General features: G+C 42.2%; 1 protein-coding gene across 1 annotated transcript in view; it reads left to right on the top strand.

The window, feature by feature from the left end:
- Window positions 1–19,649, top strand: part of HSD11B2 (hydroxysteroid 11-beta dehydrogenase 2) — a 388,376-nt gene extending 368,727 nt beyond the window's left edge. The window contains exons 4-5 of the mRNA XM_078671395.1: window positions 1,530–1,667; window positions 18,575–19,649. Coding sequence (XP_078527521.1) covers window positions 1,530–1,667; window positions 18,575–18,933 — 497 coding nt within the window. The 3' untranslated portion in view covers window positions 18,934–19,649. The remainder of the gene's footprint in view (window positions 1–1,529; window positions 1,668–18,574) is intronic.
- Window positions 19,650–19,919: the final 270 nt, after the last annotated feature.

The following is a 19,919-nucleotide window of genomic DNA, read 5'->3' as shown; positions in this document are numbered from 1 at the left end:
TAAAACATACAGGATGTGACCGCCAGGGTGGCGGTCACATCCTAATTGCCATGGAGGGACCGCCGCTGCCCATGCGGACGGTCCCTCCTACTCAGGGGTGGCGGACGGACGCAAGTCCGTCCGCCATCCTAATCGGCCCCTAAGTGTTACAATTTGAAATATTACCCACTGTCCGAAGGGAAGAAAGCAGCAAACAGGAGAGAGGACACACTGGCCTTCAAAATGTTACAGCAATGAAAAGATTGAGATAGTGAAGAAGCAGTTTTTGGGATTCACACTTCCTGCCAGGCAAGATTTTGCACATAATACATTGTGCACAATAATACACGCCTGCACGACTCTTTTAAAGAGCATCTGCAATCACAATTGTACTAACAATATAAGAAAAAGTAATATTTTTTTCGTTCAGAGATTAATTACAGCCCGGCCCACCACAGAAAAAATCTCCAGGGTCCTTTTTCTGTGTCTTTTTCTGAATCTCTGGTATACCGGGTAAGTCCTACCACAACAGCATGGAGTCAGAAGATTAACAGGGGGAGGGGGTGGGTATTTCTATAGTCTTAAACATCAGAAGCTTAAAACATATGAAACTTTTCACTGTCCCAGTGTAAGAGGCACGCAACAGCAAAACGAGTCCTCGTCAAGGCTTTTTTTTTAGTTTAAAGGAAGTTTATTTGTTACGAAAATAAGACATAATGTAGTAAACAAAAAAAGATATCTATATACATAGCATAATATTGTACAAATAAGAGGGGAAGGGAGAGGGAAGTTAAGAAAGAATCGACAGGGGGAGAGAAAGAAAGAAAATAAGGGGCAGGGGTTAGAAATCCATATTAGGTATTATATGTGAAAAAGCAAACATTATGCATAAAAGTTCCTACTTACAATGAAATATTCTATTACTATAAGGTAAACCTTAATTGAAACAGTAATAATTGTAAATTCAATGGGGTTTGGGTACTTCTTGAATGCAGGGGTTATGTGCTGATAGCTTTCTAGCAGAAGCATTTAAGAATTCGGTAACGGGCATCCAGAGTATCTCTCTTTTAATAGCAAGTGAGATTGGTTGTACATAGGCTCTATCTAATCTATGATTATAGCAAACGCCATACCACCATGCTTGAAAAGATACTGCAGAAGCATCTTTCCAAGATTTTTAATTATATTTAAATGACCTGAAATTGGTAGCTAGAATCATGGGGAATGTAAAGATTCCCTCGGCTGTCAGTTTGTGAAACTGGGCTGTTACCTTTGTGTACTCGCTACATCGATAATCCACTCATTGCATTAGGAACTCACTGTTCCCTTGGTATTCTCACTGCATTGGAAATGATCTGCCCTCATTATTTACTCACTGGACCAGGAGTGACAGGTACCCATCCATAGTGAGTACTCACTACATTAGGAGTCAGCTGTTCTATCACATAATCCTCACATCAAGGGTGAGTGGTCCTCGTTATGTACTTACTGCAGTAGGAGTTGGCTGTCCTAATGAAGTACTTATGCCACCTTTTGTTTCACTCCTAAAGGTGACCATTCGTTCCCCTTCTTGGCAGCCTATGGTTCTTCGAAAGCAGCGCTCAACCGGGTAATGGACACTTTCCGCCATGAACTGAAGCCTTGGGGCGTAAAAGTGTGCCAAATCCAGCCAGGGTGTTTTAAAACTGGTAAGTTATGTATGTTTCAACTTTCAACCATGATTGCTCAAACAGTTACCATGTGCATTTCTTTGTGAAAAGATGAATAGCCTGATTTATATCGTGGCAGTATGTGTACTCTGTCGCGACGGAGTATATATGCCACCAACATAATGGTCCGCCGGCCAAACTAATATGTGGGCAGACCTTATGGTTGGCTTTGGTGGTGACTACTCCATCACCACAATAGCCAAACCTCTCTGAAGGCATGATGGAGTAAGAGCCATCAGAGACATGGCTATATGTCCGGTCACCCAATCGGGATGGGCAGACATATAGACGTTTTTTCCTGAGTGACAGTAAAATGCATACTGTTCCCACCCCTTGAGAGGTGACTCCCACAGAGATGGAATCATTACTTTTTTTATTTCCCATTTCGTGATTTTCTTTTTGAAAACAAAAAAAGAAAACTCTTTGGTACATGCTGATGCAGTCTTGTACCAAACTGCGATATGCAATAACAAGAACGCCCTATCCTGCTAATGCATTATAAATGACAACCTTCTTGGCGATCATTTATAAATGTGGTGGAATGATTGGCTGTCCGCCACAACATAAATCAGGCCATAAGAGGCTTACTTTGAGTTTTATAGACAGATTTCCTGCAGCCAATGTGGCAGATCTACATTTTCCATCACAACTGTGGTGGAAAATTCTGATGCATTCTGACCTTGCCACCTTTGCTGCAGAGTTTTCTCCACCAAAGTTGCTGTCTCCACTGCCAAACTATACACTTTGTGGGGAACTCTTTGGCAGAAATTCTGTCAGACACTTTGTAGGATGGTTGTATTTCACCCAATTAATTTGGTGGCACTGAAAATGTTAGCCCAGTTGGTCGTACCTTCTCGGCGACATGCCTTATATTTTTGATATACTCGGGTTCTATCGCATACTGTTAAGGACAATGTACTAACCTTTGCATCACACTCCCCCGCCATTTCCATGACAGGCTTTCATGGTACCAAATATGGTAGCGCTTCTGCCACTGTAAATGGGTGGCTGAACCACCACCCACTTTGACGCAGTTAGCAACACACCGTGGAAGGCTCATTTGTGAGCCCGGGAGTATCTGTGTTGGTGGAACTTCACCCACACTAATCCCATTGAACTGAATGGCTAACAGAGGGTGTGGGATGAGGATTCCACATTTTCCAAAGGAATCTTCTTTACCACTCTCTTTAAAACTTAGGTTGAGTGGTAACAGAAATGTATCTGATTAACTTTACTGCTGTTTCCTACATAACAATAATTAAATTAATATTGTATGCTACTGCTTTCCTATGGAACAGCCAATGCTGCTACAGTGAAAATAGCTTTTTTGTACTTTCCTCTGTAACAGCTTGTTTGACATTAACGTTATACATGTCCTACTTTTAAATGCCATGCACCCTACCTTATCGGCCACAAGCCCTACTTAGGGGGTGACAGGTCAAAGTTGCAATTTAAACCTGTTCAGCCAGGCTATCCATGGGAGGTCTGCAGTCACGTTTGCATTGTCACTGCAGTTGACTGGTGACCTCTAGCTAACATGCTCTGGGTACACTTTGAGTACCATATACTAGGGAGTTATAGGTAAGTTAAATATGCCAATTAGCGGTAAGCTAATTTCATCATATTGAAAGAAGGAGCACAGGCGCTATACCTTTGGTTAGCAGGAGTAAAGTGCATATAGTTCTACAGGAAAACAGTCAAGGCAAAAACTCTTGGGGTACACTATGCAAAAGATGGTAAACATGGGTGCCCCCCTGCAGAATTTGTGGGTAACTACCCACCCTCATGGGATTTCTCATTGCTAAGGTAGAAAAACCTTGAAAGACCATCAGCACTGGTGTGTTCAGGCCCAGGGCGATGTTCCAACATAAAGGCAAAATACGGTAAGGAAATAGACCCCCTCAACAGTTTAGGATTTGCACCCCACATTTGCATTAGTCATCTAAGCGGTTTGTCTGAACATGTAAATAAGTCTCAAACAGGTTTATTCTCGCATTCTTCAGTTCCCATACCACTGCAACGCTTCCCTCTCAATTGCAGTCCACCCTTGGTTCCTGGGAAATAGCGGCTTGCAGATGAAGGCTACAGGTTGGTTCAGGCCATCATCATTTAACTGTGCCAGAACAGACCTAATACCATGCTCTGATGCATTTGTCTGCATGACAAATTTCTTACTGAAGCGGAGTGCCTTAAATACCGCTGCTGAACATATGCCTTTCTTCAGGATGTCAAAACCATTCTGGCACACCTCTGTACAGATCACCTTCTTTGACTTCCTCCTGGAAGTCAGCTCAGTCAAGAGGGCGACAATGTGCCTTACCTCTTGACATAGCTCCTGTAGTAACCAGTGTGGCCTAAGAAGGGTCTCACCTGGGTCTGGGTCTTGGGAGGCTCCCAAGTCATGATGGTCTACATCTTGTGCTGGAGAGGTTGTACATGGCTTCCACCAACTTGGCAGCCCAAATACACCATGACATATCCGTGACATATCCATGACATATCCGTGACATATCCATGACAGAGCCGTGACATATCTGACACTTACTGGTCTTGGTAGTCAGGCCTGCCAGTTACAGGGCCTGTGTACTTTCTTGAGCTGGTGCAAGTGGTCATCTCAGTTTAAGCTGAATACAGCTGTGTCATTCAGGTAGGCTGCATTAAAGTTTTACCAACCCAGCCAGGACCTGGGGGACCAACTTCTGGAAGATGGTAGGGGCAATCATTAACCAGAGGGCATCACTCTGAATTGGAATTTCCCTTATCTGGTGGAAAATGCTGACCTCTCCTTGGCCCCTTTAGTAAGGGCAATCTACCAATACCCACATATCAAGTCAAAGGTACTGAGGAACTTTACAGCCCCTAACTGGTCATTGAGTTCATCAGCTCTGGGAATGGGTGTACATCAGTCTTGATGACTGAATTGAGGCCCCTGTAGTTTCTAATGAAACCCAAGTTCTGGGGTATTGCCTGGGGTGACAGCATTTTGCAGCAAAGCCACATGGCTAGACCAAAGACTACAGGAGGGCTCAATCACCCCCAACTCCAGCAGCTTGAAAACCTCATCTGTGATACTGGCCTGACGTTATCAGACAACCTGTACATTCTGATTTTGACAGGCATGCTGTCCTCTGTGTCAGTGTCATAAGTCCACCAGATTGTGACCCCAGGGGTAAGGTGGAAAGGTAGGATTGTTCCAGTAACTGGCAACAGTCCCTCTGCTGCTCAGCTGTCAGTGTATGGGAGAGGGCAATCTCCTCTACTGACCAATCCTGCTCCTTGGAAGACAGTAGTTCTAGGAAGGATTTAGTGTCATCCTCCTCAACACTATGGGGCATATTACCAACAAGTAGTGATATTTTTCGCTAAATAGGCTTAGTGACGATTTTTTTATCGCTGAGCATCGCCGGAATTTATCGCTGAGATAACGTGCTATTAGCAACGTTTATCTCCAAAGTGATACTTTTTACGGCGATAGCGTCGAAATGCGTGAATATCTCTGAGAATACAGCGATATTCACGCATTCGCGACGAAATGCTCTTAGACATGTTATCTACCCCCCATTGGATAACATGGCTAAGAACTGGTCTGGGCTGGTGTTAGTATCTGGAGATATTCGCGCTTAGCGCGAATATTTCCATCGCTACGCCTGCCTTGCTAATAGGCGATAGCAATGTTAGCGACTGTTTTCAGTTGCTAACAGTTTGGGTACGCCCACTTTGCATGTCATTAGCGATAAATATCGCTAACATGCAAAGCGGGCCCCAAACCGCTCGCTATCACCTAAAAGCTGTCGCTAACAGCTGTTAGCAACAGCTTGCTAATAGGGCGATAGGGAATTTTTGCCGCTTTAGCGGCCGTTTTCGGCCGCTAAGCGGCGATAATTCTATCGCCACCTTTGATAATATGCCCCTATGTCACCATGCGCATGGTTAACCCTCACCGCCCAAAGTGTGGCTTTTGGCAATTTACATACAGTACTCTTAAGGGGTTCCTGGATCTCTGGAGGTCATCCAGGAAGGTGACGTCACTCTTCTTCTCTTTGATTTCATACGCCCTGTCTACTTGTCCTGTAAGGCTTCGGGCTATCCACTGGCTCCATGACTCACACTTTTTTGGACAGGTTGGCATTCCACCAGACTGGCCTTCTGGTCATACCACTTTTTCATCACTTCCTGACTTTCCTCCAGATTCTCAGTGGCTTCCTTCCAGAAGCAATTCATCTGAGCTCTGAGGCCTAACTAACTCATTATATCCCGTGGAGAGGTTCTTTTGGAGCTTTCTCTCAATTCTTCTGGATAATATTGAGAGGCCCTCTAACAGGGTGGCCAAACAGGAGCATGAAGATGCTTTGGGGAGCCCCCCTGGATGAGGATCCCCATCAGTGGCATAGCGCAGGTGCAGTCACTTTCCTTAGAGGTATGGTCCTGCGGAACCTTGTGATAGGGTCCACCAATACCAGGATAAACATGTTGCTTAAGACTGTCTTGGGGTCCAGGGGCCCAACAATTTTGACTCCCGCCTTCTCAAATGGTGCTCCCACCATGGGTAAAGGTTGCAAAGGGGACTAACACTGTACCCTGGACTCACCACTGGCCTGGCAGGTAACACAGCACCTACAGAACGCATCTGATTTCGTTCTCCTCTGGGGCCAATAAAAGAGGGTGACCAGCCAGTCAAAGATTTTGGCCTGCCCCAGATGTCCTGCCATAGGTATCTCATGAGCCAGCTTCAGTAAGAAGACTCTACAGTTCTGGGGCACAACCCACATTCTGGTTGATACAGGCTCGGGGACTTTAGGCTAATTCTATAGGAGACAATTATCCCAATAAATGTGGTGATCACCAGGGGTAGCACCATTGGCCTAGACCTCCCTCTGCTGCTGTACTCTCAAGAGTGGAGCACTCCTTCTGGGCCTCACAGAACTCTGCCTGTGACGGTCCTCATGCAGCTTGCCACCCTGGTAGCTCACGTAGGTCTCCTAGGGCAGCTATGGCTTCCCCTGTAAGCTCCAGGCCACAATCTGAGGGTCAGCCTCCTCAGGGAACATGCTCCTCCATCCACTCCGCTCTCTGACATGCACCTGGACCACTGATTCAGGATCCAGGTCCTTTTGACTTTCCTGCTGGATTACCATGGACCATGTAGTCATTAGATCCCACTCAAGCAAACCCAAATTTTTCGGATGCGACCAGAGCTCTACTTCCTTCCAGATAGTGTCCTCTAAGTTATTCCCCAGGAAATAATCTACAGGCATGACTGGACTCACAGCTACTCTCATAGAACTAGAGACCCACCCCTCTCTAGGGGAAACAAAGCCACAGGGCAGTGGCTTACCTAGTTGTCCGCTTTTACAACCTGGTGGACTGCCTTAGGGCTAATCTACTCTGAGTACACCAGATGACAACAAGCACTATTCATACTGGCTCTTGTGTTTGTGAGCCTCCACCCTCTGTCCATTGATAGTGAGCCACTTCCTGTACTTTGAAGTATTGTCAGGCATGTGAATTGTAGGTACCATATCCCTGTCACCCATGGACTCTAGGATAGCTTCTGCACTACCCCCCCCCCCCCCACCCAAGCTAACTGGGGCAGCCTCCTCCCCCAGCACTACTCTGGCACTACCCGCGGTAGGCCTACCAGTGGGGCCAGCTTTCGCATAAGACAGATGGCATCACCTCTCTTGTGCTCTGACTAGTAACATTCAGAACACTTGGGTTAGTAGGGCCCACTGGGGTTTCTTCTCAAAGAAACACCCTTCATGTGGTCAGAGGATGACTGGCATTCCCTCCCCTGAAAACTTGTTTTGGCGCCTTTAGAGAACTCCTTCTGGTTTTCCCTGTCCCCCCCCCTCCCATCCTACCCTTGATGGGGACCTACCCCAACTTTCCCGAGGTCCTTCCTGGATACTCTAATACTGATCCAGCGGTCAGCCTTTTTCCATGATCTCTGGGTACAGTGAGCCGGAACAACTCTGTAAAACAATTGCTCAGTATGTGTTTCTTCATCATCAAATTATAAAGACCATCATGATCACTTACTTAGCTGCCCTTCACCTGACTATTGTGTGCCATACCTACTGAATCCTCAAAATCTGCCCACGATTGATGTGACTGCATCTGGCTATCTGTGTACCTTAGGCGAGGCTTCTCAGTGTCAGACCAAACTTTATGATAAGGATTTCCTTCATGGGGCAGATCTCGTACAGTCAGCTAAACCTAGGGTATTCCTGCCAACAATTGGCTTGAGCTTCCACAGAGTAGACCCTAAGTCCTCCTATGTCCTCTATCTCTGTTGGGGTCAGACTGTGGGAGGACACATTGCTTCCTACTCCAGATAAGGAGGAGACCTAGGTCTGGAATGAACCCTTTCCTCTAGTACTGTGCCACTGCAAGGGCATCCCTCTCTTCCGCCATCTCTTCTTCCTCGTTCTCTCCTTCATCATCCTCTTACTCCTGTGGAATGGACTGTAGCAGGCGGACTTCCTCCCATGCTTAGAGGGTTATATGGTATGTCAACTTCTTAGACCCCCCTTTCTCAGCTTCAGCCCTCTGTCCTGCACAGCTTTGTCAGGTCTGCCATGACAAGGCTCTAAATGCTGCTCAGACCCACTTCCATTCTTTCCAAAAAATCAGTGATGCAAAAAGTTGAGGAAAGTAGTGTATTTAGGAAAAATCTAAACATTCAGATTAAAAAAATGAAAGAAGGATCGATAAATCACAAAGTCGATTTTGATGTCAGATTACACATGGGATTTCTGACTTGAACTAAAATCACTGAGCGGTACTGCCAAAACGCAAGTCATGGATCCCAATGCTGAACACTAATGTAAGAAATTAGGATAATAATTTAGGGGGGTTAGTACCAATCTCAAGTAATAACCACAGGTCTTGTCAGGGTGGACCCATAATGTCACTAAAATAACTTGAGCTCAACGCCTTGATAGCTAAAAAACAGAGCAACACAAGAAAATCACCAAACCAATTTAGCAAAATAGAGTATATTTTAATGAATATAATGACACCAAAACGACAAAACCCAACAATGAAAACCGGAGTTATGAATTTCTAAAGTTTAAATGTGAAATTTATGGCAAAAAGCATTAAGCTCCAACCACGGTCATCTAGCTACGCTTGACTGGAACCTAGGCGCAAGTTAAGGCCTACCACTTATTCCCCCTTTGGGTTGCAACGGTACTCCCACACCCCTTTCTAAAACACTGGGTCGCACACCTGCCCACGGTCCTCAGAATGTGCACCTGTGATCCTTGAGCTCACACTTTCCTTACTGTGTCCACCATCTGAGGTATAAAGTTTTCTTCTCTCTAAATTATTACTTTTGTATTTGCTCTTTCAAACACCGGGGAGACTTGTGTTTGTAGCTCTTGCTTTTCACAGGTGACATTGCTGCAACATTATTAGCAGAAGGATATTTCCTGGTAATAGCTCACTTGGGTGAGCAGTCAAAATATCGAAAATAAAATATCGGTCTACTATAATATCGAGGTGATAATATGGAAGGGACAGAATATCGATGGACAGAATATCGACCCTAAGGTAAGTAATATCGATTTTTTTAATATCGATGTAATTAATATCAAAGTTAGTAATATCGATATCAGATATATTGATGTTACTAATATCGATATTTATATGATTGTTATGTATTTTATTATGTATTTAATATGTATGTGTTATATGTTTTTTGTTAAGTGTTCTACTGGTTTTAAAATATATGTATACAATTTGTATATGTTAATAATGTTATTTTAAGTTACGTAGCGGGTTCTGGGTTTATAGTGAAATAGAGTGGGAAGTTATTTACTTATACTAAATTAATTATTAATTTTTAGGAATTATAAATTAATTTTAATTAATTTTTGTGTGTAAGTTCTGTAGCGGGTTGTGGGTTTATAGGGGAATAGTGTGGGAAGTAATTTAAATGTAATTAAGTAATAATTTATTTTCATTAATTGGTATTGATAATTATATTATTGTTAATTAATTATTAATTGGTAATACATTTTTATTAATTGGTAATTAATTTTTATTAATAAATTAATTGATTATGTTAAGTGTCTTATTTTATTATTGGAGTGTGTTGTGTGTTTATAGGGGAACAGTGTGTAAAGTAATTGATATCTAATTAAGTAATTATTAAATGTATTGTTGGGTATTGATAATTTATTGACATTAATTATTAATTGGTAATTTAAAAGTATATTTTTTTGGTTATGAAAATTAATTTGTTTAATCATTAATTGGTAATTAAATGGTACTAAATATTATTTATTGATATTTTTAAATATAATAATAAGTAATTATTTATTGGTAATTAATGTTTAATCATATTTTTGGGTATAAAACATTATTTAATTGTTCAATATTTGTTAATTGGTAATTACTTTTTAATAATTGTTTTTGTTATACAAATAGTATATTGTTCAATATTTATTAATTGGTAAGTAATATGTATTAATTAATTATTCATTGGTAATTATGTTTTTAATAATTATTCATTGGTATTTGTAAATAGTTTAGATTTATTTAATAATTAATTCATTAATTATTTTAAAACATTATTTTATTTATAAGTATGTTATTTTTAACTTCTACGCCATCCAACACTTTCCCTACTGTTGCACTCTCGGGAGTTTGAATAGTAATTTTTACCCCTACGCTATCCAGCACTTTCCCAACTTTTGCACTCTCTGGAGTGGGAATAGTATTTTTTACCCCTACACTATCTAACACTTTCCCTACTGTTGCACTCTCTGGAGTTGGAATAGTAATTGTTACCCCTAAGCTATCCAACATTTTCCTTACTGTTGTATTTTTGGGAGTTGGAATATTAGTTTTATTTCCTCTGTTATTTAACATGTTTTGTATTATTTTAGCTAATGTAGTATATAGTTAATTTTAAAAATATTAAAATTATTTCATTTGTATTTGTTATTATTTTATGTGTATAGATGTATTTGTAATTTATAATATTTTTTAATTATTTATAAGTTATTATAATAATTATTAAACCTGGTTATTAAGTAAGTATATATTATATGTATATGTTTAATTAATGTTTTATTCAATTATATATATTATTAATTTTAAACATTATAAAAGATGTTTAACTGTTATATTTATAAGTATTATTTTACATATTTTTTTAATTAAAAAAAACAATATTTTTTTATAACGATATGTTTGACATCGATATTTTGTTTCTCGATATTTTTGTACTGATCATGTTGTAGATAGGATGTCGATATTCTTGACCGATATTATTGCTCCGATATTTTTGTCGGTCGATTTTTTTGACCTTCGATATTTTGTCAGTAATCCGCTCACTTGATATTGTCTTCATAATCACAGTTTTGTATGTGTGGTGTGTGTGTCAATCAATCAATCCTTTCTTGTAAAGCGTGGCTTATCACCCCGGGAGATCGCCAGGTGTTGGTTCCTTATGTTCTTGGTCAAAGAGCCATGTCTTGAGCCTTTATCTAAAGTCTACAAGAGAAGGACAGGTGGGCAGGTTGAGGTCGTTCCAGGCCTGGTAGCGATGTAAGAGAAGGAACGACCTCAGCAGAGTCTCTGGTGGATGATGGGGTGTGGGCTAGGGTGAGGGAGGAGGAACAGAGCTCTCTCGTGGGATGATGGCATGACAGGCGGTGGTTTAGGTATGCAGGTCCAATGTTGTTTAGGGCCTTGAAGGCATGGGTGAGGAGCTTGATCAGGCATCTTTTGTGTAAGGGGAACCAGTGGAGGATTCTAGGGTGTGGTGAGGTGCTGGCTCTTCAGGATAGGTAGAGGATTGCTGCAGAGTTCTGGATGGTCTGGAGTGTATTGCCATAGTCGAGGCAGCTGGGTCATTCTTTTCTTAGTAGGGATGGGGCCAACAGAAGATCTTGCAGAGCATGCAAGGGGCGATGGTGTCTGCGGCTGAGGAGATCCAGTTCGAGAGGTTCTGGGCTTTGAGTTTGAGGCAGTTGGAGGGGGTGGGCACAGTTGCTGTGAGGGCAGAGGTCCAGAGGGGATCTGTGACTTTGTTCCATTTCTGTCGGGGTCGGGAGGGTGGTTTGATGGGTGGGCTTTTGGCACCGGTGAGGGTTAAGTGGATGATGCTGTGGTTGGTCTAGGTTAGTTTAGTAGTATGGAAGAACTTGATTCTGTTGCTTGAGTAGAAGATAGGGTCCAGTGTGTGTCTGGTGATGTGCGTGTGGGCAAAGAACAGTTGATAGAATCCAAGGTTGTTAAGGTTCTCCAGGAGGTTGGTAGAGTTGGTGTCCTTGAGGTCCTGCAGGTGGAAGTTCAAACTCCCAGGAAGATGAAGTGTTTGTAGTCGATAGCCAGAGGGGTAATGAAGCCAGAGATGGCTTTTCAGAAACTTGCATGGGGGTCTGTAGATGAGGGTCCCCCTGACGGTGGTTTTTGCATTGAGCTCGATCTGGAAATTGAGATGCTCCATGATTGGTGTGATGCCATTGTGCATAGTGGAGCATTGGAGGGTGTCTTTGTGGGCGATAGCAATGCCTCTGGTGCCATGTCTGCTGGGGCAATCGCGGTGTAGCAGCTTGTAGCCAGGGAGCATCGCAGTGGCAATGTCAGGCGCCGATGAAGGAGTGAGCCAGGTTTCTGTGCATCTGGGTGAGGTGATTCGGCAGTTGGTGTTCATCTTGGGATTGAGTTACAGAAGTTCACTGTCAGTGTACTGATGGGTGGAGGGAGGCCAGGGGTCATGGCGGTGAGTGAGGTCCAGGTGTGGACGTGCGCAGATGGGCTTGCCTTTGCCACGGTCATGTATCGGTCACCGTTAAGTAGATCCTGGGGTGGGAGGGGCCCTGGGAGGCGGCAAGGTGGGACAAGAAGGTGGCAAAAAAGACAGGTGCTGTGGGGAGAAAAAAGTAACTAATACAGAAGGCAACAAGCCTGTTTAACAGGGGGCACACGGGGCACAATTGCCTAATAAAGAAAGCAAAAAAAGAGTGACATGGGGGGTGGGGGGCAGAACACCTAAAACAGCAGGCAACACTGCACAAATCGACAAGGGGAGAGTTGGCACAGGACCTGCTGTATATAAGGGAATGCTATCATGACAGTGGTGTGTGTGTATGTTTATATATGTGAACACGATTCTTATTACAATTCCTTTTTTATTCAAACATATATCAATCAAGTACTTGCATAGCCAAACAACCGCACTTTATTTGGTTATCACACTTTTGGATACAAGGTTAGCTGTACATTAAGCAAAGCCTACTTTAATCTCTGGTCTTTTGGTGATTCTTTATACACAGGGGCAGATTTACCAACATTTTATTCTGTGTTTGCATCACAAAAGTGACGCAAAACAGCACAAACTTTTTTTTTAAATTTACTTTCCAGCGCTAAACTTCTTTTGCACTGGACATTGAGGGTTTTGTGTTACTTAGCATCAAGGTGGCATTACATGTGTGTTACCATGCAACCACCCATGCTTTTTGATGCAAAACCATTTCTGCTAAAATTAGAAGACAGGCTTTTGCATCAAAAAATAACGCCATTTGAAAGCAGGCATTTAAAGAAGAAATTATTTTATTTGTCCTTTCTTTTCTAACTTTGCATGTGTATCACTGTACAGCACACATTCAAAATAGGCAAAGTTTTAAACTTTGTCTAGGCGTAGTACTTTGTACTAAAAAGGAACTGTTCCAGCTCAAAACCTAGGCTAGGCTCACAGACAAACTCTTGCACTATGGTGCAAAGGTGTGTGCATGGCTCACGGCAGCAAAGTGCTGGTGAAAGTGAAGGGGAGTTCTATATCTCTGTAGATATGGTGCCATCCTACCCCCTTCCTGTCATACAATGCAGTGCAGCATTTTTGGCTTCTGTGCTTAGTTCCGTCATATGTTGGTAAATCTGTCCCACAGTGTTTTATTTAGAAACATTTTGTTAAAAAGTAGGGTTTTTTTTGTCATGGGATCATTTTTATTTTTATACAGGCTTTCTTGTATGTGAGATATTCAAATAATCATAAAACTATCTTACAGTGACACATGAAATCAGCATTTTACAAAACCTCTTTAGACGTATAGTCCTTTCACAATATTTCATTTCTCTGATGCGTACTTTCTCTATCATGTTATATATATTTTACATAGCTACCCTTATACACACTGTGACACGCTTCACAGGCCTGGTTAGCACAGAATGAAACTGCATAATAATTAAACATTACTACAAATTAAATAAATAATGACTACTACTGCTCAGAAATAGATTTAAAAACCTCCATGCTTGCTGAGGCCAGACGCATTGGCTTTGTCAATGTTTTTTTATTAAGGTGTGTGCTTTCCTGCACCAGTACCTATGTTATTTATTGATGACACACCACTCTCCCTGCATCTTTAGGTCGAGCCTAGGCAGCACGCATGTGCTGTCTGCAAGACCTGCTGTAATCTTAAAAACGACAGTCCCGCCTGCTACTTACAATAGGTTCCCTCCAGTGTCGCTGTTCTTTCCTACCTCCTAACTCTTTCGTGCAGCTGATACTTCACTTCTGTTCATGGCTGAGGGGCACTTGCCAAGCACAGTTTCTTTCCGCTTTTCTTATTTATCTATTGTGTGGGAGAACTCTTTTTTTAAATTGTTACATTCTGCCAGTTTCTGCATGTTCTCATTAGCCCGTCCCACTTTTTATTTTCTTTCACTGCTTGTTTTCATAAGTCTATCCCGCTTTTCGTTTTCTTTGTCTATCATTGGCTGTGCATGTGCATAGAGCCCATCCCGCTCTTCATTTACTTTCGCTGCTTGTTTACATTAGGTCGTCCCGCTTTTCATTTTTAAATATAAGTTCCTTCCTGCGCACTCTTTTTTTTTTTTTGTTTGCCTCGGTTCATATATCGGCATTGCTCCTGCTTCATGGATGTCATGCTTCATGTTTTGGACAAACAAGAATGTTTAATTTATTTGTATATGTTTAGCCCCGATGCATGTCTTTGGTCCACTCGTAATATATCCAACCGATCGCATGGATTTATCTGCCTCACCATGGTGTAGGGGCCCCCTTCATAATATGATGAACCCCTCACCCCACATCTAACACTGCCCACCTCCCTACAGTGTTCATTTCTCCCGCTCTGCCGCCGGCAGCTGCCCCCCTCTCTCCTTCTTCCTCTTCCCCTTATTCCCTCTCTTTCTGTCTGTCTCGCTCCTCCTCTCTTGCTGACAACTGTGACTTCAACAAATGGCTCTTACCCTCTCTTTCCTTTATTTGTTCCCCTGTGAAATGGATCCCCCTCCCCAAAAAATACTTTTGCTGCAAATGTCATCTTTTTCTGACACTTTTCTACTGCAAAATGCAGCCTCGGATGGAAAAAAAGGTTAAAAATACAAAAAGTAAATAAAAGACTTAATAAAGGCAGAGTGGTCGCAAAGTGGCCTTATTAGTTTTATTCACACCCACACACATTAGTGCCACTTTGCAGTTGCCAGTTAAGCACTACTTTCGTTTTCTCGTCTTTCTTTGAACAACATTGTTTTTCCTGGTAAAGAAGTGCACCATTCCTGGAGGCACTACAAAACCTGGTTGATGCGTAGAGTGGAAAATATTTAGGGCCTAGTTACGAGTTTGGCGGATTGGTTACTCCATCAAAAATGGGACGGGTATTCCGTCCGCTGTATTACGAGTTCCATTATGTTCTATGGTAGAACTCGTAATCCGGTGGATGGGATATCGTCACGTTTTTGATGCAGTAACCCATCCGCCAAACTCATAATCAGGCCTTTAATGTGATCCTTATCAGTTGTTTTCCGTATTTTAGTTTATAAAATGTGTACCGCAGCTCTGGGTTCAGGGATGTAGTCTTTAATGGCTATACTGCTTGGGATTTGTAAGGATATAAGCAATGGACATTCAAACGGCTACCTTCTGGGCCCGGCAGTCAAGTCCTTAACTTTTCAGGCAAAAACACTCTTTAAGGTAACCATGTTACTCCTGCATTTCACATGCTTTACTTAATCTTGCATTCCCTATGGGTGTTTGCTTTTTCCAGGATGCTGTTCCTTTTTTATTTTCAGGCAGCATATTTCTCTTTTCTCCCCTCCCTCATAACTTATTTCCCGTTTTCTTGTTCTCCAGCGCCACAAGGTCATACCAATGGCAATAGCGCTATGCAAATATCATCACTCCACTGCTAATAAAAAACAAAAGTAAAACAAAATGGTCATTTTCGACGCCAAGAGTTCTAACTTTCACAAATGCCAGACCTATTGCACTGGAAATGCATGTTTTAATTAGTTTTCGATGTGCACCTCCAATGTCATGTTTACCCGGGATGCAGTTCAGGCTGGGGACAGTTGGAGCTTTTCTAAATTCAATTGAGGCCATCCATCCTCCATACTATATTCTATTTGATGTACGTGCATTGCTCCCACGATTCAGTCTTAGGATAACAACTTAATTTTTAGCCTCCAGTTTCAAATTCCTAAACATTTACAGAACGTTTTTAAATTTTGCTTCTTTATTGATAAAAAATTGAAAATCTGTTAATATCATTTCATTTTCTTAGCAGTCACAGACCCCAGGAAGTAGGTGTCGGGAACCCCATTGGGTCCCCGGACCACACGTTAAGAACTGCTGTCCTAGTCCAAGTGACTGGCCTTTCTTTAGCAAGTGAGAACGGCTGCCCTTTGAATTTGAAGCAACCTACATTTTACTGTGGAATGACTGGAACCAGAAGGTTGATGGATTTGACTTAAGTTGAATGTACAATGCGTTCAAGCTAGGAGTTAGAAAACACAATTGTGGATGGCTCTGAGAAATATTCCCTGACGTTGTCCAAAATACCAGGGGTCTCATTTATGAGGCCTTGCGTCAGTTTTGCGTTTCCGATGCGTCACTTTTTGTGACGCATCAGCGGCGTAAAACATGCCTCCTGTTGCGCACTATTTACTAAGTGACGCATCTAAGCAGATGCGTCACTTTGTAAACCCCTGCGCTACATTATACCTGCGTCAGGTATAATGTATGCAGAGGGGGCGTTCCCCCGCAAAAAGCCTCGTAATAGTGACGCAGTGAAATCTATGAGATTTCACTGCGTCACTTTTAGGACGCTGTTCGTCAAAATCTTGCGCCTGCCTCACAGCAGGCGTAAGACTGACGCAAGCCCTTTCACATGGGGCTTTCCCCATGTGAAAGGACGCATTGCTGGAGTTGCGTCACTTTTGTGACACACCCCAGCAATGCGTGACTTTTGCGCTTACAGATACGTCAGAAATACTGACGTATCTGTAACTCCTTGCGACATGATGCGTCATACTGTAAATATGACGCATCAATCATGTCGCAAGGAGTGCGCACTGAGAAGTGACGCATCGCTGCTTTCACGCAGCGATGCGTCATTTCTCATAAATGAGGCCCCATAGCCTTAGGCCCTGATTTACAAAGAATATGCATTGGGGTTTGCATTTCTTTTTCAAAGCAGAACTAACGCAAAGCCTTCTGATGGGACTTACAAACCAATGCAAATCAGTATTTGCGTTGCTTTGTGACAAAAATGTAATGAAACACAGCTCAATGCACTGCCTTGTGTTACTTTGCATCAAGGAGTCGTTCCGTGAGTGGTGCGTTGGAATCCTTGTGCCTCCACTCATGAATTGTGATGCAGATCTAAATTTAAAAAGACTTGCAGACATGAATTTACACCAAAATCCAGTGCCTGGCACTGAAGTAACGAGGAAAATATCTGAATTTCTCCTCTTTTTTCCCTCTTTGCATGTGTGGACCCCTACCTGCACTAAATGTATGCTGACTGCAATGCAGACACCCTTGCTCTTTTGTGCAAATGTGTCTACATGGGTTCATGCAGCATAAAGTGTGCCACCACTAGGGTGAGAGCAGAACAACACTACTGGATATATTTACCAAGCTTTTGCACCATGTTTGTGTTACAAAAGTGATGCAAATTGACACAAGATCTTTTTCTAGTGCAAAACTTGTTTTGCACTGAGAATTCACTTGAAAGCAGCACATACAAGCGCATAGCTATGCTTTGCATTGCTTAGCGTCAAGGGACCGTTCCATGGGTGGTACTTGGGCATTCCAATACAACCAACCATGTTTTTTGAAGCAAAGCCCTATCTACTAAAAAAAGTAGATAGGGTTTTGAGTAAAAAGAAATTATGCTCATTTCAAATAGGCACTATCAAGGAGAATTGCAATTATTTCTTTTTTCTTTTACAACTTTGCATGTGTGCTGCACTGCACAGCACACATGCAAGAAGGAAGAATTTTTGAAGTTAGTCTAAGCTTAGTATTTTGTACTGGAAGGACATACTTCCATTACAAAATCTATGATGCAAAGTTGCTCAGCAGCAAATTTCTGCACCAGCGCTATGGAGAGGGTAGGAGAAATTGATATTTTTTTAAAATATGACACTCTCCTCATCTCTTCATCTCACACAAAACAACACAGCATTTTTTACTACTGTGCTGCATGAGAATTTGGAAACTCTGGGCCCACATCATTCAAGGTTAGGCACTCTTTCCCGTTCGCGCCACAGAGAGCAGCTACTTCACTTGTTGCATTGAATTGTGTTATTCCTTTGTAAATCTTGATCTCCTAGTCAAGATCTGAAAGGTCATTGCCACGCTCATTAAGCATCATTAAATCTGGGCAATATCAGAATTTCTCCTTCATAATATTTAGATGTGGTTAATTGTTTCATAAAATTAGACTCTTATAAATGCTTTATGAAGATTGCTAGGCAATATTTGGAAGTGCTGTAAAGTTCTCAGTGTCCCGATAAGAGGAACATTTACCATATTAAAAAACTTAAAAAAATATATATAAACTGTCCTGCTCAGCAGCAACGTTTCTTCCGACTCAACCATGTTTGCCTGTTTTTTCCAGGTCGCTCCTACGACTACTCTTCCTGGGAGTATCAGCACAAGTATCAACTGGCCAACATGACTGAGGATCTTCTGCAGGACTACGGTGAAGAGTACCTCTCCGAAACAATGAGGCTCTTTCTTGATTTCGGTCGCACAGCCTGTGAGGACCTGAGCCCAGTGGTGGACAGCATCACTGATGCAGTGATTGCAGAGCACCCCAAAACCAAGTACCTTGCTGGGAGGGGACTAGGACTCATGTACTTCATCGGGGGCTACATGCCATTTTCTCTCAGCGACAGCTTTTTCCGGGCAGTGTTCCTGAACAATAGAGTCCTTCCCAAAGCCTTGCAAAAAGAACACTGCAATACAGATGAGTGAGCCAGTATGTCCTAACTGCAGACATTCTGATATCTTCAAAGCCAGGGATCTCTCTTCAGGGGTATTTGTTACTCATTTCTTATATGACGAGTCAAACTTTTTATCAATTTCCAAAGAGCACAATCTGAAGATTTTGTATCAATTTATTTTTGTGAACTCAGCGGATCTACATAAGCAGCCAGCAGAAGTTCAGGCAACTGCTGCTTGATTGCTTTTGGTATTTATATGCTCTTCAAAAACACAGAGGGTCTGTGCCTCAGCGCATACCTCAACAGCACTGGCATTACAATCATTTTTTGTTTTCAGGTACGGGTTGGTTGAGATTCCACAGTGGGTCTTATCCTTCCTCTGGGTCACTGATTGAACTTTGAGTAGGTCAGAGCACGCAGAAGAAGGTTGAGCAGGATGGCTATTTGGGCATCATTCAGCCATGCTCACTGTGTGTTCTGGATCACTGAAAGTGGCAGGATGAGACCACCACTGTGAAGATCGAAGTGGGTCATCAAGATCTAGTTCATTGTTAGTCTGTCTAAAGTATGTTACGTGTTTTTCTTAATCAAATTTAATGCTGGTGTTCAGTTTATTTCTAAGCACTCCAAAAATTTGAATTTAGGTACACAAAGATAAATCAAGTGCCCATAATCATGCACATTTGTCAAGTGGAAAGAAATCAGGTCAGGAATTGTCATTTTACTTGAATAAATTTAACAACTATATCACATCTCTCTTGCTTCAAAATACAAATGCCACATGCTAATAACACAACCCGCCACCCTCCGCTGAACTGTAACAGAGAAGAGGAGCTCCTGAATCCCTCCAAGCCCCAGAGTGTGCCACTTCAATATTCGGGTTATCTTACAGACCATACGTTTGCCTTCACAATGATTATTTCTCCATTCATTTGCTTTGTGGTTTTTTTTTTAGTAATGCAGCTTCATTGTCCGTCTCCTCTCCAACCCAAAGCAATCTCAAAGTGCATGTGCGGG

Source organism: Lissotriton helveticus, chromosome 12 (genome assembly GCF_964261635.1).
Source record: "Lissotriton helveticus chromosome 12, aLisHel1.1, whole genome shotgun sequence".
NCBI lineage: Eukaryota > Metazoa > Chordata > Amphibia > Caudata > Salamandridae > Lissotriton > Lissotriton helveticus.
The sequence above is the reverse complement of the archived record's forward strand: the minus strand, read 5'-3'. Positions and strand labels throughout refer to the sequence as shown.